Here is a 22353-nt window from a genome sequence, read left to right on the forward strand (position 1 = left end):
TATGAGTCTAGCCTTACTGAGACAAACTTCTAGCAGATACAACAACTTGCGGAACAAATACCGTTATTAATGGCAAAACCTTGATAATCTCCTAGGAGCAGTGAAATAAATTTCACAGGTATCAGAAGGGCATTTTAAATAGCAATAAAATTAAAACTATCCTCAAATTATGAATGCTTCATATATACAACTTCTGACATGAACCAAGTGATCAGAATGTATTCACAACACACAAAAATGTAAACTGAGGACTTGGTATATATGTTTAAACTTTAATACTTGAGAAAATATAAGTTAAAATCTGATACAAACACTGCTGGCACAAGAAAATATACACAAATTTGGATTCAAATGGAGTCAGTATGTAAACCTGGATATGACTGTATCATGACAACTTGTAACTAAAGCCTTTTAAAGAAGTAACAGATTTTTGTATCAGATATATATTGCAGAAGGAACAGTAATTTCTTTTCTCAAAAAATTTCCCTTATCCATTAAGAATTGTTAACTCAGTGTGGAAAGTTAGAGATCATCTAATTTATCAAAGCATTTTAAAGATATAAGCCTTAAACACCTAGTGTAAGCTCAAACAATGCAAAAATAATCAGCATTTCATTTTCCTCTGAAGATTTATTTGATATGTTAGTCACGTTAACAAATTGTAGAAATGAAAATTTTAAATATTTCATTCTTTTTTGAAAGTACACATTATTTCTTCTTCCAGGTACGTCAGTAATTTAAGCTTAATATTCATTTTACTAAATATTAAACAAAAAGAAACTTTTAAAATCTTGCACTACTATTAAGAAGAAATGATAATTTCTTTCTAACTTCAACAATGTACTTTTAAAATTGTGAAAACAATTAGAAACACTAGGTCTTTAAGGGCATTTCAAAATATATTTGAAGAAAGTATCTTTCAGCCACGGCTTACTTTAAAAAAAATTTTATTTTGGAAGAGTAAGCTATATATAAATAAAAATTCATCCAATGTGAATATAATTGGAGAAATTCCCTGATCATGAATACTGGATAAAATGTGTATTTCAAGAATATTCTCACTGTATCAAAGTGTGAAATTATAACAGAACTATAGGAGTTGGAAATTCCTACCATCAGTAGCCTGATGAAGACAGGGCTCTTTATGAATTAACTTACAATTTTTCAAAAAAATAAAACCAGTTCTTGGAACTGCCAGATGATACTTTTATTCCTGAAGTTACTGATACAGAATTGTTTGGTCTTACAAAGGAATAAACTCCTTCTTAAAGGTAAAATTCTTCCTCTTTGAAAGATGCATTAAATATTTCTCATCACTAAAAATGTAAAGCTTCTGGTACTTCTTGGTTTTTTTTTTTTTTAATGAATTTTGCTTGGTTTTGCTTTACTTCTTTTTTTTTATTAATTAATTTAATTTTGGCTGTGTTGGGTCTTTGTTTCTGTGCGTGGGCTTTCTCTAGTTGTGGCAAGCGAGGGCCACTCTTCATCGCGGTGCGCGGGCCTCTCACTGTCGCGGCTTCTCCTGTTGCGGAGCAAAAGCTCCAGACACACAGGCTCAGTAGTTGTGGCTCATGGGCCTAGTCACTCCGCGGCATGTGGGATCTTCCCAGACCAGGGCCCGAACCTGTGTCCCCCATTGGCAGGGAGACTCTCAACCACTGCGCCACCAGGGAAGCCCCTTCTGGTACTTCTTGAACACTGACTTCACTTTCCAAAGATGTAAATATTATCTCCCTCGATGCCCAGATCAACAGTGGAACTCAACTAAATATTTGGTGACTGTCTCTTTTAAGAAGAGAAGCATCAATTATTTCAAAAACTAGCCTGCACGCAGCTTTGATTGTAACTGTATTTCTCAGACAAAAGATAGCTTAGTTTTATACAAAAGTTTCTTGCTTTAAAATCTACAAACATCAGTAGTCAGCTTAAGATGCTTATTCTACCATTGCACATTTGTGTGAACTGTTATTTTTCTTTAGAAAGAGACATTTTAGTTTAAAATAGGGAAACACAGACCTCAATACGGAAAATAACCTGTGATAGCTGATAATACTGTAAAGTTATTAAACACACCCCTAAAACTTCTGAAAGTACATTAACAATTTTTTAAATAGTCACAATCTATTAAAAAGCATATTATTTACAAATATCATCCCAGATCGATAGTCTATATAGCCACCACATGATCTGGGTAAGTTCCTTGGAGAATCTGCCTGCAGAATAGAAAACGCTGCATACATACTGTCCATTTGCCATTGGAAAACTGAAGGCAGCATGACTTTATTGAAGAAAATTAACATAATTGGAAACCTCTAATTAAAACTTGTATTATTGTGCTAAAGAAAAATAGTAATCACATGACAGAATTTTTATGTAGCACCACTTTAATATTCTTTAATATTACCTTAATTTTAAGATTGTTAAAACATAATTCTGATGTTAAACATTATTTTAATGTAAAAATTGATATCTCCACTCACAGAAAATTACACTATTAAAAAATATTTCTAATATGCTAAAAGCTACTAAATCATTTCCCCTTTCACATTGCACAATGTCCATCTAAAACATAAGGTGTAAGTTCTTATAAATAATATGTGAAAAAAATTTTTTCCAAGTTTCAATTTATATTTCAATACCTTAATTTTATTTTTTTTACCAAAAATACTGGTAACAAAATATTACCAAGGTTAATAGAAGTCAGTTAAAAAATCAGTTCCTTCTGATTTGGAAAGCTTAAAAAAATTTTAAATAATAGCAATTCTACCAAACCCAGAGTAACAGGAAGCTAATGAGCAGCAGCCACTGGTACTTAGTATTGTTCCATCAGGCAATCCTGAACAGGAAACAAAATAAGATGTCTTTTGCAAGACAAGTGCCAAACCGTTGCTTTTAAACTAAAATGCAGTAACTTATATTAAGAGCACCTCCATTTCTATTAGCAGGTAATAACCTCCACATTTAACACACATTCAAAATACAGCAACTACAGTTATAAACCTAGTAGTGTTATTTGACTTTACATTTCCATTAATGGGCAGACATTAACAAAGATGTCATGGACTGAGAATCATATAAATGTCTATAACTAATAAGAATCTCCCGGTGATTTTACCACTGTTCACCTTAAAAGGGCACCTTCTGGTGAATTCAGGTGTGTGGATTCTGATGAGCCCCTCCTCGCCCCAACCTCTACCCCCATCTTATTGTACTTAATGTCTGAACCTATTTGGATAAACACAAATAGAAGAAATTTTTAAGGTGTGCAGCTAACACACTCACTCTCTTTCCTCTCTTCTCTTAGAATGACATTATGTTTATTTTCTAGGTTTCTTACTTCCAGTCATAACAAAATAATGATCATTGTCTTCCTTCTTCTTTGCAGGTTTTTTATCTCCACTAACTGCCTCCTTGCCAGATGAGGGTGGCTTCCTGGTTGCAGCCGGGGCTTTGCCACTTTTGGGAGGCCCTTTGGCTAAGCACTGGCTCTTGGTGGCAGTCTGTGCTGACTTTGGTTCAGGTTGTGCTTTGGCAGAAGACTGGGGAAGACTCACAATGGACAGCGGGGTACGGCCCGGGGACCTGGAGGAGCTGGGTCCTGTCCTCTGGGACGTGCTTTTACTCTGAGGCTGCTTTTTGGCAACTGAAACCATATTATCTTTCGACTTCTCTGCAGCTTTTGCAGGAGCAACTGAGGATACAGAAAGTGGCTGGTTTAAATTCAAGGCTGACTTAAGTTTCTGTGCTGGCATTGCCCCCGCTTGCGGAGCTCCAACACGTGGCTGAGACTGTGTTCTCAGACCCATGGTTATCGTTTTGGAACTGGATGCTGTCACTTTTGCAGGAGACTGGAAAGAAGGAGAAGGGTTAGGCCTTACGTGCAGATTTGCCTTAGGTGGCTTTGGACACTTTGATGGTGAATTTAAACGTGCAGCTGAATGAGAGACTGCATAATCCCTGGAAGACACATGATGGTGTTTCAAATGCTTTGGTTCAATTTTTCCAGAACACTTATTTGGCAAAAGTGTAGATTCAGGCACATCTCTTGACTTCTGGGCTGGAATAAGCTTGGCCTTAGGAGTACTGGGTGATGAGATACATTTTCTCAACGACTCAGATACACAAGGTGCAGTTGTTAATAAAGCTGGTGAGAAAGTGCTTTTACCTACTGGATTTAAAGAAGCAGATGAAGGTGATGCATTGTTTGAAGGAGCCTCCGGTTTCTTTGTTACGCCCTTTGAAGATCTGAGTTTGAGATGAGAGGACACTGCTGGAGAATTTGGAAATTTAGAACGGACTGACCCACAGGCCAGACTGCCGCCTTTCAGGGAAGATGCTGGTGGCAACACACCTGGCAGACGTACCTGCTTCTCCTTGCTCCTTGGAATACCAATTGGTGTGCCAGGTTTTGAATTTTGTTTCTGAAACATGCTAACTGCTGACAAAGGATTCATTTCAGGAGGCTGAGGTGCTCTGGCGGACGAATCAGGCACACTTTCATTAGAAACTCCTTTTTGAAATGCTAGAATTTTCTGTTCTAGTGTAGCAAACTGTAATATTCGACAGGGGTCATATTTAAGCAAAAATCCTTGAAGAGTATCCCAGCCTCCACCGACACGGACCATGACATGTTTTCCGTGAAGCATCTTTCCCCCAAAAGAAAGTAAAAAGTAAAGCTGTAAAACTGTAAGGTGCAGTTACGGTTCATTAGCAGTCACAGTCTGTGATGTCTGTGACTATGAAATTCAGTGTATTTGCCACCAGCTTCACTATAAATTGCTAGTCTCTTTCTTGTGTTACTAAAGTAACAAATTTAAGTCATATTGAATCATGCAGCTAACAATAGAGAATCCTCCAGTTTGTCAGGAAGATATTTACACATTCCTAAAACTCCAAATTACTAATACGCAAAACTGCAAGGACTGAATATTGAAGGAAGAAAGGAAAAGGGAGAGTAAAGGAGGGGAGGTAGAGAAAAAAAGACTCATACTAAAGAAAAACATAATTACAGAAGAAAGGTAAAAACTACCAAACTTGTATGTTAGAATTTAACAAATTACTTTCGTATGCATCATATCAATTTAATCTTTCAAAAACTTTGATATAATTTATTACTAGTTCTTCTTTGCAGATGAGAAAATTATGGCTCTGAGAGATTAAGGAAACTGTCTCAAACCACACAGCTTGGCCTGGCCTCAAACGCACAGGCTGCCCAACCCAAAAGGTGCTTTTTGTGTTGATAAGATATATCCTGGGTCTGCCAGCGCAGCCCGAGCTGGACGGACTCAGGCCCCTATTCATTCAGCAGGCAAATCTGCAAAGTTTATGAGACTGCTCTGCAAATTTTAACTCTAAATCCCATGCTCTGAGCACTATCACTATATCATACTGCTTAAGAAAAGAAATCTAATCAAAAGACAAAATGCATATACCTGTTTTCTATATGAGTTGAACAGGGTATGGGAACTAACGATAATATATGAAATAAAGAAAATATAGGTGGTAAAATTATAATTTTTTACATACTTTTATATTACATTCCTAAATTGGGAATAAAACAGCTCTTGTATCAATACGTGGACAGAATGATGAAACAGGTAAACTTCAATCTCCTTATCAGCAAAGGGGACAATTAATCAATTGCAGATTTGCAAATGGGACAAAGGAAGAAAATAAGCATGTATATTAGCATATTAGTATAGATTGCTGATGCTGTGTCAGTGAAAAAAAGGCTTCATACTTAAGACCCAAAGTCTATATTATTATCAACTGCAATGTTTCTACTTCTTTTTCTTCTTACTGACATCTAATCTTATTAGATGTTCTGGTTTTGCTTTTTTCTTCTTCTTATGATGGAAAATTATTCCTCTTTAGGAATCTAAAAAATGGAATAAGTTACCTGAGGTATTCAAAAATTTTTTCCCCCAATTATATTCAATGTCCAAACAGTCTTAGCTTAATTAGTTGTTTGCTGTGTTAAGCATGTTTACCTAAACACATTATATACTCTTGAAAATATTCCATATATTTCCTCCTATACAGTGAAATTCTTCCATTGATAACATCCTCTATTCCAATTTTTTAAAAAGTAAAAGGGGAACAAAAGAAGGTTGGTAAAGCAATAAATTCAATTTCAAAACAAGATCTAAACAGGATGTAAACGGTAGACTTACTCTTATAAAAAGTATTTTATCTCCTAGTCGATACCGTCCTTCAGATAAGTACTCAATAGAAAATCGATGAGAACAACTACAAGGAGGGTCTTCAGCAATGTGTTTAACCTAAGATTAAAAATAAACAACAAGATTTAGTGCTTGTGACAAAAAACTATTTTGTTTCATGTTAAATGCAAGGTTATTTGATAGTTGGGAAAATCAAACTCAAAGATAAAAAGTAAAGACAGTTCAACTATTTATTATCTCTTCTCTTTTACTTGTCAAATATTGAGATTAGACATTAGCTAATCTAATAAAACCTAACAGTGAGGAAGTCTGGAGTCTCTCTCTCTCTCTCTCTGCCCAAGTGCAATCAGGCTCGTCGTGTACTCACTGATCACCGGAGAAGGTCTGTGAATGTGTACACAGTGAAGTCAATTCAAAATACATTCATTCAGTCATAGGAAACAGTTCGTTACTAAGTTTGAATTGTTTTAAGACTTCGATTAATATATCTGTCAAATCAAAGATGGACCCGTTAGATAAAGTTTAACCAGGAATTTTCACTTGTCCCTTAACACCATGTGAAAGTAATACTGTATGTATGGGGGAATATCCAGATTTGTTCCAAAGTTACTGTTAAAATAGGCAGAGATGCATTTATAGCTATTGGGCTGGGCAAAAAGTTCATTCGGGTTTTTCCGTAACATCTTACGAAAAACCCAAGCAAACTTTTTGGCCAATCCAATATTCACCCAAGACTAGGTAAATTCTAAAAATTTCAACTCAAGAGGCATTTTTCTAAAAGCACTCACTTTGTTTCAATAGTCTGCTAAGGAGATGAGAACTGAGGAGAAAATCCTACCTCTAATCCTCAAGGGGCTTACAGAATTTTTAACTGCAGTAAGTATCTTAAAAATGGTAAAAACTGGGCCTCCCTGGTGGCGCAGTGGTTGAGAGCCTGCCGATGCAGGGGACACGAGTTCGTGCCCCGGTCCGGGAAGATCCCACATGACACAGAGCGGCTAGGCCCGTGAGCCATGGCGCTGAGCCTGCGCATCCGGAGCCTGTGCTCCGCAATGGGAGAGGCCACACAGTGAGAGGCCCGCGTACCGCAAAAAAAAAAAGAAAAAAAGTAAAAACTGGAATAAAAATTAAAATTCAGAAATTCTTTATTTAAAACATGGAAATTAATATAAATTGATTAAATGAAAATATTTGCTGAGATATGTTTGATTTGAAAAAAAAGTCACATATCAGCCACTGTGGAAACATTTTGTTTTCCTAAAATTGTATTTTTGAAAAAGTATATTTTTCTCAACTACTTGTCACACAGAGTATATCTAAACAAATACACTTAATTGCACTTAGGCATGATGTTAAAGAAAGTCTCTTCAGATATACCCAATTTACCTGAGCACTAACAGAAATTTATGAGTGTCTTAATTATCTACACAAAATGGACATGTGGATTCACCCGGGCCTGATCAGAAGGATCTGGATTTATCTCCCTACATCATTCATTTAACAAAATAACATGATCATAAATAGAACTGATTTTCATAAGCAATTCAATGAAGTTTATCTTGTTCAGTTTGGTTATATAAGCACATATGTACACACATGCATACACACACATACATACCACATGCATAAGATGGCTAAAAAATATTCTGAACTTGGGTAAAGAATTTACAATTATTTGAACCATTTACAAGTTAGATAACTAAGTAATTTGAAAGGAAGTAATTATTTTCTATCCATTAAGGTTTCTTAGGTACACAGAATTGCAGTTGTATATTTCTTAACAGCACTCAAAATAATGAATCAGGTAATTGTTCCTTAATTTTAAACATGACCATAAGATCTCAGCAGGTCACATATGTGTAGGTGGACTCTGAATATATTCATATAGCACATATATATTTAAAGAAATGTGTTCCCTTTAGTTTTCATAACAAGCTTGCAGGCATGAAAGGTCACTTATTTTCTTTGTTTAAAATATCCAAATACCACTTATATTCAGCAGTACAAATCAGCACTAACTCACAATCTAAATAAGTTGGTGAGCCTAAAAGGAGTAAGTGCTGTGAATAAAAAATGTTCTCTTCTGGTTTTAGCTATTGTGTAATTAACATTTTAACATTAAAGGAAATAGCTAAAGAAATTAAAATCATCTGTAAAGGTACTACCCTAATATCAATTATTTTCATTCTCCTTGTTCTGATACATACTTTTCACAAAGTAAACTTTTTTCTTGTTGCTATATAGTCTTCATAATGATTACCAAAAATGATTCTTCTGCTAAAATAGTAAATCCTAATTTACCTAGCCATTGCCCAATTTGAGAGTATTTACATTGTTTCCAATTTTTCAGCCTTATAAGTAATACTGCAATAAATACTTTCATTCATGCTACTTTTTTTTCCCTCTTCAATTATAATAAAAATGAAAGAGGAACACTTTTGGCGAACTATGAGATTCTGACGCATCATAGTTGAAAGAAAGTGTGCAATTACTTACAGCTTCGTGGAGCTCTTCATGCTGACAGCATGATTTTGGAATGCTGATGGAATCTTCAGGCCCAGAAGTATTAAGTAAGGTCTCTTCTAGCTCAATTTCTTTCTCAAATTTTACTAATACTGGTGGCTCAACCCCATAGCTGAAAACCAATCATGAAGAATCTCATCAAACAAGTGAAGTCTGAGCCAAGTACTTCCATGTATATCACAATAGGTTATCTTTTATTTTTAAATAAAGTCTGTATGACTCTCTTCTACCAGTTGTTTCCCTGGGACATCTGGAAATGCTTTATAATGTCCCACAGATTGCCAAAAATTCAGATTATCATCTTTACATCATAACATATATATATTTGGGTTACTGAATGCTCCCAATATTCAATCAGGGATCCTAAACGTACCTTTCAAAAAATAAGTCATCTCGTGAGTGAAGATGGGGTCGAGCTAGGTATGGAGGATACCAGGCCTCAGCCTTCTTATCAGACCCTCTTTGTGTCTAAAGGACTTGCTTCACCTTGAACTGCTTAAAGATTGCATGCTCTTACTCTACTTTTTTTTTTTTTTTTTTTTTCCGGTACGCAGGCCTCTCACTGTTGTGGCCTCTCCCGTTGCGGAGCACAGGCTCCGGACGCGCAGGCTCAGTGGCCATGGCTCACGGGCCCAGCCACTCCGCGGCATGTGGGATCCTCCCAGACCGGGGCACGAACCCATGTCCCCTGCATCGGCAGGCGGACTCTCAACCACTGCGCCACCAGGGAAGCCCTCTTACTCTACTTTTGATCTGAAAAATGTAAGTATCCACTTTTACAGTTTAATACTAAATGAAGGCAAGCTACATGAGCAAGCAGATGTTGACACATGACATGGCTCACGTGAACAGAACAAAGTTAATAAAGAAAACAAAAAGAAAGAAAAAACAGTAAATTAAGTTACCTGTATTCCAATCAAAATTATTTTCATTTATAGAAAAGTGTTCTCGATAAAATAAAGCAGCTTAAAAAATGTTTATGACATTGAAATTCTGAAATATTGTGGAATACATACCTTGACACAATTCGACCAATTTCAAGAAGACAAAGATACACCTGTCTCGGATCTTTGTGCAAAACTGAAAAATAAGACCACATATTTTAGGGGGCAAATTAAATAGGCAAATATATTTATGGCATGAAAGAAGTAAAAGAAAAGACAGTAGCATTACTTATTTGGAAACTCAGAAAAGACTTTTATTTTTTCTACATATTATCATCTTCCTGAAATTAAAAAGAAAATGATCAACCAGAAGATTAAAATTTACCATGGATGCTTACCTGTGTAGTATTTTAAGTCTAAAAAACTAAGACCTTAGTAACATTAAATTATTAATATTTCAGATCTCTTATCAGGAGATATTATTGAAGAAACGTTATCACTTCAATTTTATTCTAAACTATCTTTAGCACAGGACTATGTGTTAACAGCCTTCTTCAACTCTTCCAATAATAGAAGAGGAGAGAGCACTTCTCTACTCATTCTGTGAGGCCTATATTACCCTGATATCAAAGTCAGAAAAAGACATCACAAGAAAACTAAAGACAAATATCCTTTATGAACACAGATGTAAAAAATTCTCAATGAAATACTGGCAAACTGAATCCAGCAGCAAGTGAGATTTATCCCAGAAGTGCAAGGTTGGTTCAACGTATGAAAATCAATCAATATAATTCACCATATTGATAAAATAAAGGAAAAGAAACATACAGCTATCTCAGTAGACACAGAAAACGCTTTTGACAAAATCAAACACCCTTTCATGACAAAAAAAAGACTCAACAAAGTAGAAACAGAAGAGAACTTTATAAATATGAAATCTGGAAAACCCATAGCTAACATCATTATTAATGGTGAAAGACTGAATGTCTTCCTTGAGGCTAAGACCAGGGAAAAGAAGGATGTCCACTCGTACCAATTCTATTCAACATTGTACTTGAGGTTCTAGCCAGGGCATTTGGGCAAGAAAAATAAATAAATGCCATCTAGACTGGAAAGGAAGAAGGAAAAGTATATCTACAGGTGATATGGTCCCTTTGTTTAGAAAACCCTAAAGAATCTACAGAAAAACTAATAGAGCTAATAAGCAAGTTCAGCAAAGTTGCAGGATATGAGATCAATATACAAAAGTCATTGCATTTTATACATTAGCAATAAACAATCTGAAATGTAATTAAGGAAATGATTACATTCACAATAGCTTCAAGGAAGAATAAAGTACTAGGAATAAATTTAACCAAAGAATTGTAAGACTTGTACACTGAAAACTATAAAATATTGTTGAAAGAAATTAAATAAGATATAAATAAATTGAAAGACAACCTATGTTCATGGATTGGAAGACATATATTGTTATTGTAATACTCTCCAAACTGACCTACAGATTCAGTGCAATCCCTATCAAAATTCCAAGAGCCTTTTTTTTTTCCAGAAATGGACAAGCTGATGATAAAATTCATAAAGAACTGTAAGAAATATAGAATAGCCAAAACAACTTTTAAAAAGCACAAAGTTGGAAGACTCATACTACCCAATTTCAAAACTACAGTAATCAGGACAGCGTTTACTGGCTTAAGGATAGACATACAGACCAGTGGAATGAAACAGTGTCCAGAAATAAACTCACATGTTATGTTCAATTGAATTTTCAACAAGGGTGCCAAGACAACTCAAAGGGGGAAAAGCCTTTTCAACAAATGGTGCTAAGACAACTGGATATCTACATGCAAAAGAATGAATTTAGACTCCTTCTTCACACAGTATACAAAAAATAACTCAAAATGCATTACAGACCAAAATGTAAAAGCTAAACCTATAAAAATCCTAGAAGGAAATATAGGTGAAAACCTGTGTGACCTTGGATTAGGCAATGGTTTTTTAGATATGACAACAAAAGCACAAGCAATCAAAGAAAAGATAAACTGAACTTCATCAAAATTAAAAACTTCTATGCATCAAAGGACACTATCACGAAAGTAAAAAGGCAACCCAAAGACCAGAAGAACATATTGGCAAATCATATATCTAATAAGGGCCTAATATCCAGAATAAAGAAAGAACTCTTACAAGTCTACAAAAAAAGACAATTGACTCCCCCAAAAATGAGCAGAAGATTTGAATGGACATTTCTGTAAAGAAGATATACAAATGGCCAATAAGCCCATGTAAAGATGCTCAACACCATTAGTCTTTAGGAAAATGCAAATCAAAACCACAATGAGATACCACTTCACACCCACTAGGATGGTTATACAGTTGACCCTTGAACAACATGGTTTGAACTGTGTGGGTCCACTTACACATGGATTTTTTTCAATAAATACATACTACAGTACTATAAGATCTGTGGTTGGTTGAATCTGTGGATTCAGAACTGTGGATACCAAGGGCTGACTGTAAAGTTATATCCAGATTTTTGACTGCAGGGTTAGGGGACCGCTGCCCCTAACTCCTGGATTGTTCAAGGGTCAGCTGTAATTTTAAAAAATAATAACAAGTGTTGACAACTATGTGAAGAAATTGGAATCTTTGTGCATTGCTAGTGGGAATGTAAAATAGTGTGGCCACTGTGAAAACAGTTTGGTAGTTCCCCAAACAGATAAACACAGAATTACCATATGACCCAATAATTCCACTCCTAGGTATATCCCTGAATTTAAAACATATGTTCACTCAAAAACTTGCATACAAATGTTCATAGCAGGATTATTAATAATAACCCCAAAATAGAAACAATCAAAATGTCCATCAGCTGATAATAGATTAAAAAATGTATATCCATACAACGAAATATCATTCAGCCATAAAAAGGAATGAAGTACTGTTAGATGCTACAACATAAATGACCCATAATGCTAACTGAAAATAGCCAGACACAAAGCTACATATTGCATGATTTTATTTATATGAAAAGTCCAGAGTAGCAAATCTATAGAGAAAGAAAGTAGACTGGTGGTTGCCAGAGGATGGAGATATGGAGTAACTGGGTCCAACTGCTAATAGGTATGGGTTTTCTTTTTGGAGTGATGGAAATGTTCCGGAATTAATAATGGTGATATCTGCACAAATCGTGAGTATACTAAAAACCACTGAAGTCTACATTTTGAAATGATACATTTTATGTTACGTGAACATACCTCAATTTTTTTAAATGCTATGAATAAAAAGAAACCTAATATGCTTAATGATCAGCACACCTGGATTAAAGCAGGGTGCAAACTGGGGGGTAAAATAGCAATCCATTAGTTTTAATTCTACACTGGATAAGAATATCCAGAGGCATACTAAACAGGTAACAGTGGGGAACAGCTACCTGTCTGCAGGCAACAGGGTGTGCATGGTCAATAGAAATATTTACAACATTAATAACCTAAAACAATAATGAAACCAACTAAAAAGTTGGTTTGCTTTTTATTATCACCATGAACCGGCAATTCTAAGCAATGTCAGTGACAAAATACTTCTCTCTACCAGGACCGAATACTATTCCCATGACCCCCGCCCTTGGTATGCTACTGCTGTTATCAAAACATTATAAATTCTGTGAGTGTGTGTGTGTGTGTGTGTGCGTGCGTGTGCGCCCACGCGTGCGCACACACAAATACTTTGAGGAAATATATAGATAGTCTAAAACTTAGATAGCTTTCACTTTGGTCACTGCACAGATGTTTCTGTTGACTTAAATGAAATGAGAAAATACATCAATAATTCTTCAATAGAGCATGACTTTTTAAAAGCATTAGCCCATTTAGATAACCAAATTGGCAGCTGCTATTTACGAGGTAAATCTAAACACCATGAACATACATCATTTGGCCTTCTGTTATTTCTGTAATTATCTAGTTAAAAAGAAATTACTAGTAATTTAGACTTGATAGAGTAATTCTTGATGAAAACATTAATTAGTTAAGCCTTAATCCAGAACCTTCCCATAGCCAACTCATTTAGGAAGTAAAATATGTCCAGGCCATTCTAGATATATAGGATCTAAAACATAAATGAAAAGCTTTTATCATACATTTGATCTGGAATCTGATTCTCCAATTGTTTACATATATTTAGAGTATAAATGTTTCTAGTAAAATGAGATGTGGCGTTTGAGTCCTTACTTGGAAAGAAAAATTAGAAGTGAGGCATACAAAAATATCCTAATAAACATTAAACACAACAACACCACTTACCTAAACCTTCAGATTCAAAGAGGTAAGTCTCATCAACGCCGATGTGCCTGCACCAGTGAAGGAAGTTCGCAGTATTGTCTCTAGCAAAGAACGAACCTGATGCAGCATCTTTCTTACAGGGCACTTTTCTCATTGGAAAATTCTGGAAAAGACAAAAGAATAATTTCAAACATGCATCAAGGATATTTTCATTAAATATCCATTTTAATATTACTAAATAAATGTTCAGTGCATTGAATGTAACTAAAAAGTGCATAGCACTAGAGGAAAAAGGCATCTTCAAAAATCATTTTATTTTGCTTTTCATTAAGCATATTCTAGAAAATGATTCCTAGGAAAACAGTCAGGTCAAAATTAGCAGCAGGATCACGCATCTCTAACCTTTCTTTTTAAAATGACATGAGAGTCTTAGTTAAGATAAAAAATGACAGTCTAATAATTCCAAAGCACATCTTTATAGTTTATCTCTCCAAACACAGTTCAATACAAACACAAAATTATTGCTATGTTAAAGGTTTACACAGTCTCAATTTTGCTAACTTCCTTATTTGCAGATTCATAAATATGGTTCTGAGTTTCTTGAGGAGACTTTCAAACAAGGAAGTAGTAGCCCATTCGTAATTAAAGTTCTTTGAAAACTGACAAGCTAAGTTTTACAGAATCCTAATTCATTTTTATTTCCTGGACCAAGAGTATTCAGATAATCCTGCTGAGGCTGAGGTTTGGGTTTGTTTAGAAATTATTCATCTCTTTTTTTTTGGCTGCATTGGGTCTTAATTTCTGTGCACAGGCTTTCTCTAGTTGTGGCCAGTGGGGGCTACTCTTCGTTGTGGTGCACAGGCTTCTCGTTGCAGTGGCTTCTCTTGTTGCGGAGCACGGGCTCTAGGCGTGCAGGCTTCAGTACTTGTGGCACGTGGGCTCAGTAGTTGTGGCTTGTGGGCTCTAGAGCGCAGGCTCAGTAGTTGTGGCACACAGGCTTAGTTGCTCTGCGGCATGTGGGATCTTCCCGGACCAGGGCTCAAACCTGCGTCCCCTGCACTGGGGCAGGCACATTCTTAACAACTGCACCACCAGGGAAGCCCGGCTGAGGGGTTTTTAGTTTTGTTTCAAATTTTTACTTGAATAAGAAATTCACGCATATGATTTTTTAAAATGCAATGGGCACAGTAGAGTATAAGTCTTTCTCCTACCACTACCCCTCAGTTCCTTTCTCTCCTTGGAGAGAACCACACTATTACCAGTTCCTTATGTTTCCTTCCTGTTGCTATTATTTTCTAGGATTACAATAACCTTGTGAGTTTTTCTAGTTGTATATAGGAAAAAAAAAATCAACACAGCCAAATACAAAGATGGTTAGTATCAATTGAAATCTTCTTATCCACATTTCAGTAAGACATCTCCATTCACAAGTACATCTGTACCTACAGAATGCTACGTAAACAGGCTATTCTGCAATCTGATTTGTGTATGTGTGCATGCACACTTAATGATAGGTTGCAGGCATCTTTTGAGGTAAAAAAAAAAAAAAACAAAAATTAAAAGTCATTTCTAATGAATAGATAATATTCTACTCTATTTAAGTACCATAATTAATTTTAAACAACTTCCCTACTGATGAGCATTTAGGTTGTTCTTAATTTTTTTTGCACAGTCGTTTTTGTGAATTTGTGGTTATTTTCTTAGAATAAATTCCTGGAATTAGAATTACGTTACGTATCAAAGGATGTGCTTTATTTTCAATGTGATATATGTTACCCATTGTCCCCCAAGAAAGATGGTACTACTTTATATTTCCACCAGCACTATGTTAATATCTAGAATGCACACTCACAGACACCAGATCCCATGAGTGAAAATAACCATATTTGATGAAAAGAGAGGAAACCTTATCTACCTCAAATCCCAACTTCAGGGTCAACGGTAGAAAAGTATCTAAAAAATGTATTATTCATTGAGCCAATATTTATGAATTTACCATGAAGACAATATATAAAGAATAAAAAGATGATGATAATAGCTCTTAACTGTGTGCCAGGAACCATCACAACCTCTTTTTTCACTTAACTCTCACAGGAATCCTATAAGGAAGGTACTATTATTGTTCTCAAGAAGAACTAGCTATTTAGATATTTACTATGCACCAGGCATTATCTATATAAGCTAACCATTACCTATATATTATCTCATTTAATGTTGCTGAATCCTCGAAAATATATCCTACAAGGTAAATGTTAATATCTCCATTTTACAAGTGAGAATATTTTTTCAGATGCTCAAAAAGATTAAGTAAATTATCCAAGATTTTACATATAGTTGCGTTGGAAGTTTACAGCCTTGTAGAGATGATAAGAAATGTACATAAGCAAATCAATATGTACCAAGGTATTAAATCACTACTGTCAAACATTTTCTTACCACTGGTTCTTCAGAGTTGCATGTTTTCACCGTGTTTTGAAGAACATCAATCAGTTGGCATAACAGTACTCCATTATCAAGTTCTTCCAATAACCTTTCTGCCTTAACTTCAATACCTAAAAACATATTTCAAAGCTAAGAGCCTTCTAGAAACAGTAAATTCAAACAATATGGTTAAAGTTTAATTAAATGTAATCGGATTATAGCTGAAACACTAGGCAAATATTAGATCAGACTCTGAGCTTTCACTCTTAGAAGGTACAGTTAAAACAGCAGATAATATCAAATTAAGAGAAAGTCAACTGAAACAAAAATATCTGTGGTGTAGAAGCACAGGAAAAATAAATGACATCTACTTTATTTCACTGAAAAACACCAAAGTGTTTTATATTTCGAGATCCACTATTAAGGTTAAGTTTTGATTCACTGCACATTACAACTGCTTGCACAAGAAAGATTCTCTATAAGATGGTCTTTGTTGCAATGTAAAAATTAAAGATAACAGGGCTTCCCTGGTGGCGCAGTGGTTGAGAGTCCGCCTGCCGATGCAGGGGACACGGGTTCGTGCCCCGGTCCGGGAAGATCCCACATGCCGCGGAGCGGCTGGGCCCGTGAGCCATGGCCGCTGAGCCTGCGCGTCCGGAGCCTGTGCTCCGCAGCGGGAGGGGCCACAACAGTGAGAGGCCCGCGTACCGCAAAAAAAAAAAAAAAAAAAAATTAAAGATAACAATGTAACAAGCACTCAGAAAATACCAACTTTTCACCTCTAAAATCCCTTATTTGGAAGCATTATTACATAATAAACTTTTAAGAAATTATCCAAATGTTCAAACTGATATAAGAGTGAGTGTTTAGTGCATTTTTAATTCTCTTCAAAGATCATAGATGAGCTTTATACATATATATTCCTCCTCACGAAAACCTTACAATGCTACATGAAATTCTGTTATTTAAAAGAGAATTTTTTTCTAGGGAGAAAGTTCAGAGCACTCATGTCCCTCTAACTGAGTAAAGAAATATGATGCCATGCCTTCTCCAAGCTGACATTTCCTCCTAGGTTTCATATACCTCTGCCCCTCGAAGCCTCAGAAACAGGAATCATTTTAACTACAGCATATATTCCACCCAGAATCTCATGCCTTACACAAGTTTAAGGAGAAAAAAGAAATCAATAAAATACAGACCCCCAAATTAGACCTATACACTTAAAATTTTTTTTAACATTAACAATTAAAATGTTGATTATTCACAGCTCTTACTACTGACCTCTTCCATGAAGCCTCAAACTTGCTTACTATTCAAGCCCCGAGGGTCAGGGTGAATCAGAATATCTTCCCAACTAGAATGTAAGCTTGGTGAGAAAAAGGACATCAAATATTTCCATCACTAGAGGATCCCCAGCCTCTGGAACTATCATTCCTTGACAAAGAGTAAGATTCTCAATAAACATTTACTGAATAAGAGATTACAATTTTGAGCATCTTTGCAAGCCTTACCTAATAAACCAGATAGCCAGATTGACAGATCTTCTTGCATGGGCAACAGGGTAGCTTCGTGCCTCACAGCTATCCACTCATCATACTGACAAACATCAGCCAAACCTGGCCCATGTCTGGGGGTCAGAGGACTCCGTGGACTTAGAGGCAGGTCTTCTCCAAACCACACCTAGAGAAAACACCAACCAACTGAATGGACGCAACCCTGTTAAAAGTCAGCATGCCTAACATTTATATTTAAATAATGAATTACAGACCATATTTAATATACAGAGCTGCAGCAGCTCACAGAAAGTTAATAAACTAGAAGCAAACTATTAGCCTAGATACTTGAGACACTTTCCTTATTCAATTCTGTGATAAATGTAAGTGAATCCCTAATTAATGAATGGGTTCTACCATCAAACTGAGGGGATGAAAGTCAACAAATAATTTTTTTCTTTCACTTCTTAGCTGCATAAGTTTAACAAGTTACTTGACCAGAGTATCAGCATCTTGGCTGTAAAATGAATTAATAATACCTGCCTTATAAGCTACATCTTTGTAGAATCTAGCATTGGGCCTAACAATATTTGTTGAATAATGGATAAATGAATGAATGCATAGTTGGCATTTTATAAACTTTAAATCATAATAACAGTGTTATCTAAAAAAAAAAATTCTAAATAATGTGGTCTGTCACTTGATTTTGCATGGCCCACAAGCTAAGAATGGTTTTTACATTTTAAAATGGTAGTTATGTAAGTACCTACATAATAGCTTTGATTCTGCCTACTTACTCACTAAGCTAAAAATGTTTACTACCTGGTCAATCCTTGGTTTAGAATAAAAACTGACAGAAACATGCTATCAAACCAACACTTGCAAAATTTTGAAATACAATTAGATATACTTTTAATATAAGATTAGTTAGAGAAAAGACTGTGTCAAATCTCAACTCAGGAAGGGGTATCAGAGCCCAAGTGAAGTGATAAAGGGGTTCTCACAGGAGGGCAGCTTGAAATGGAGGGTCAGAGCTTGCGTGAGGTGACAGGGCATCCACGCATGGCAACGGCCCTGTGCAGCAGCAGACCCTGAGCAGGATAAAGAGGGTGCCCGCTGGGGACAACGGAGGAACATCCCAGTGCAGGGTGTCAGAGCCCAACTGAGCTGAGAAGGGCATCAGCTCAGGGAGAGGTGGCAGCAACAAAGGGAGACGGGTTACATACACGGGGATTTACCAAATGGGAGCCAGGTTTCTCACTGCCAAAGAAAAGAGGTGCAACTATAGACTGAGAAAACTAGAATGAACCCTATGGTGTTGGAATCAAGTAAGTTTTACCAGAAAGCAAAGAAGTGCTCAAAGAATGATAGGAACATGCAAAAGGACACAGAAGTCAGCTTGAAGGGACTTCTGCTGGCTAAATCAAGAAAAATTTGAGCATCAAAATAATGATATAAGTGGATTATAACACACTGAATAAAATGGACAACTCTGAGTCCACCTAGATATAAATAAATGAATAAACTGGAATTTTGATGAGGAATGAGATTTCCATATACTTTCAAAGTACTTCCCCAGAAATACCTACTACAAAGAGAAAAAAGTAATTTCACAGTAGAGAAACTCATCAGGCAGCAACTTAACCCAGGCAGCAACTTAACCGAGTGACACAGGTGAACATGATCAACAACAGGATAAATCAAAATCATAGGCACCTGACAGGATACAACGAGACAACACAACATCCCTCTGTGATAGTCCTGCCAAGATGCATAACCTGAATCTAATCATGAGAAAACATCAGGCAAATCTAAATTGAGGGACATTCTACAAAATAATTGGTCTGTAATACTCAAAAGTGTCAAGGTCATTAAAGAAAGCAAATACTAATAAAGACTAAGGGGCACGACAACTAAACGCAACAGGTGATTCTGAACTGGACATTATTGGGACAACTGACAAATAGTTGAATGTGGTCTGAGTATTAGTAGTTCTGTACCAATGCTAATATCCTGATTCTGATGATTTCATTGTGGCTGTATAGGAGGGAGTCCTTGCACGCGATAAATGCACTAAAGTACCAGAGGTAATGGGACTTTAGATTTGCAACCTACTCTCAAATGGTTCAAATCTCTGCTCTACACTTAACAACCACTTTGCAAGTTTGTGATTGCTTTAAAATAAAAATTTTTTAAAGTTTTTTAAAAAGAGGCATAAGTATAGGTAATACCAAGTGAATCTGTCTTGATTTTTCAATGTAGATAATTTCCCCCCCCGAAATATATTAAACTTACTGAGGTTTATTTGAGGCAAGTGTTACTATACCAAATCAAAAGCCATAACAACACCATTGTTAACCCAGACAAACATAGAGGGGAAGAAAAGAGCTGCTTCCAACCTCCTATGATGAGAAATAAACACGTTTTTTTAAAAATCTCACAGGCAAAGGAAGACAATGAATATATACCACAAGAGGCAAGCAGGAGTAGCAAAACTTAATAAAAATACCCAAATACTAAGAGAAACATTGTTATTCGAGGGGCATTATTTCAGAAACTGAGGGTAGAGATTTGGGGAATTAACTTCTAAATACATGAGGATCCCATAAAGTTTTTGGAAAAAAACAAGATGTTATTTCCCCAAATTCTCTTAGAATTACTTCAAAGGGAGTATAGCAAAGATATAATATCTAAATCTTCCCTTCATAAGAATGTCTTGCTTCTGTAATCCCAGGACTCAGTATAAGACCTACCTCATGATAGGCAGTCAAAAATATTAGTTGAATACTTGAGAAACAGATACTAGCAAATGACTCTTTGTACCATCAAAATCAAGATGCATCTTACAATAAATGGTATTTTACAGTCAGCAGAATGTTATTTGTCCTTTAACCATTTGGCTGAGCTGACAAAAGGCAGAGAAGATGCAAACGTTTGTCAAGGAAACATGTACATTATCTAGGAAGGTGGTTTTGAAAATATCATGTATGAAAATGGAGAAGCTAAAATTAACAAAAGTCATTCTAAGTTCTTGCCACATTAGGGAGAAGAGTACTTGGATTTTCCTATTATTACAAGCAGAAAACTATAAAAACCTGGGCTAGTCAGTAGCATATTAATGTTGTTAAAAGCTAGATGTTAATAACAAAACCTGCATGTATAAAGATTGTTCTCAATCATGCTGAAAGCTGTCACACTGCAGAGATTCCTAACCATAGGCAGTCTACAGAAGAACTTGAATCAGTATATAAACAACTTACATTTAGGCAAAAATTTAGGCCTACGTACAAATGGGCCTTTTCTCAGAGAGAGAGAGTTCATAGTTTCTGTTAGATTCTGGAAAGGGTCTATGACCCAAAAGAGATTAGGAACTATCTAGTTCACTGATTTTTAGACTGTAAGTTTATTTACTAATCAGAATCAGGGACATAAAAAAGGGGCAAGGAAGACCTTCATGGATTAAATGAATAAGAAACCAGCTATCTACTGGGTGTCTCCTCTCTGCAAGGCACTTATGAAAAACGAAGCCTAATTAGCAAAGAGGTGAAAATCGAGGAAGTTCTCACATTCACCAGGGAGAGAAGCAAAAACTTCCGTGAGGGATGTCAAGGGTACTCTTGGAGAAGTATCAATAGGGGGACAGATCTGTGGAATCTAGGTCAGAGACGGGTTCGTGGAACTATAAGAAAACACTATGGAAAAAAAATCACCAATTTAAAGTATTAATGGCCATTAGGAGAGAAATGAGAAAAACATGGTCAATGTGGCAATGATAAAAAGCACTTTATAAGGAATAGAGAAAATATAATCAACATGAAACTGATGACAATTCTGAGACTTGGATAAAAAGAGATGAACAGAAGTAATCATTAAAAACTGGTTTTGAGAAATAAGGAGTTCTGAGCATACTCAATGTGGATTAGAGAAGACCCCAAAGGGGAAGAGTAAGACCTTTTGGAAGACTGCCATGGACTCCCAAGTCCCCAAAGGAAAACAGTACAAAAGAACTCTTTATTAGTAGAGTAGGAGGATATAGCTGCACAGCGTAGGAGGGAGAAAGCAGCATCCCATTCAGAATTGTTCTTAACCATTTTATAAATAAGTTATCTTCTCTAGGCTATCACACACTGCTATCTTGATAAGCCTTCTTTCTTAATTAAAAAAAAAAAAAACTTTCACGACACAGTTATAATCTCCAGCTTTACATCCAGATAATTTCGTTGTACCAATGATACAACCAAAGTTCTGAAGTGCCTACTAGGTAACAACACATTCCAGGAGGCACTTGGCTCATGTTATCTCATTGATTCCTCACAACTACCCTGAAAAATACGCGGTTATCCTCACCTCAGAGGCAAGGGAGCGGGAACTCAGAGAGGTAAAATAACTTGCCAGGATCTCACAAGCAGAATGGCAGAACAAAAATCAGACACAAAATCGGACTGACTCTAAAATTCTCACTTTCAAAGGCAAATTTTATTATCAGCTGCTTACATCTTCCTAGGTAGACCTTCAAGGTGATTTTTATCTTTAAGTTAAAATTCAGTCATGTTCTATTTATGTCAAAAGAAAG

The 22353-nt window shown here is 35.9% G+C and overlaps 1 protein-coding gene across 3 annotated transcripts in view; it reads right to left on the reverse strand.

Moving 5' to 3' along the window:
* Positions 1-1188: 1188 nt before the first annotated feature.
* GAS2L3 (growth arrest specific 2 like 3) overlaps positions 1189-22353 on the reverse strand; it is a 33140-nt gene continuing 11975 nt past the window's right edge. For 2 of the 3 annotated variants that reach the window (XM_032647159.1, XM_032647160.1), the window contains exons 3-9: positions 17799-17967; positions 16303-16418; positions 13888-14029; positions 9722-9785; positions 8679-8817; positions 6174-6281; positions 1189-4646 (exon numbers count right to left, since the gene is read on the reverse strand). In XM_032647159.1, the coding sequence (XP_032503050.1) occupies positions 3318-4646; positions 6174-6281; positions 8679-8817; positions 9722-9785; positions 13888-14029; positions 16303-16418; positions 17799-17967 (2067 nt within the window). In that variant the 3' untranslated portion in view covers positions 1189-3317. The remainder of the gene's footprint in view (positions 4647-6173; positions 6282-8678; positions 8818-9721; positions 9786-13887; positions 14030-16302; positions 16419-17798; positions 17968-22353) is intronic. The other variant, XM_032647161.1, reaches the window with a different exon arrangement.

This window comes from Phocoena sinus, chromosome 10 (assembly GCF_008692025.1).
Source record: "Phocoena sinus isolate mPhoSin1 chromosome 10, mPhoSin1.pri, whole genome shotgun sequence".
Taxonomy (NCBI): domain Eukaryota; kingdom Metazoa; phylum Chordata; class Mammalia; order Artiodactyla; family Phocoenidae; genus Phocoena; species Phocoena sinus.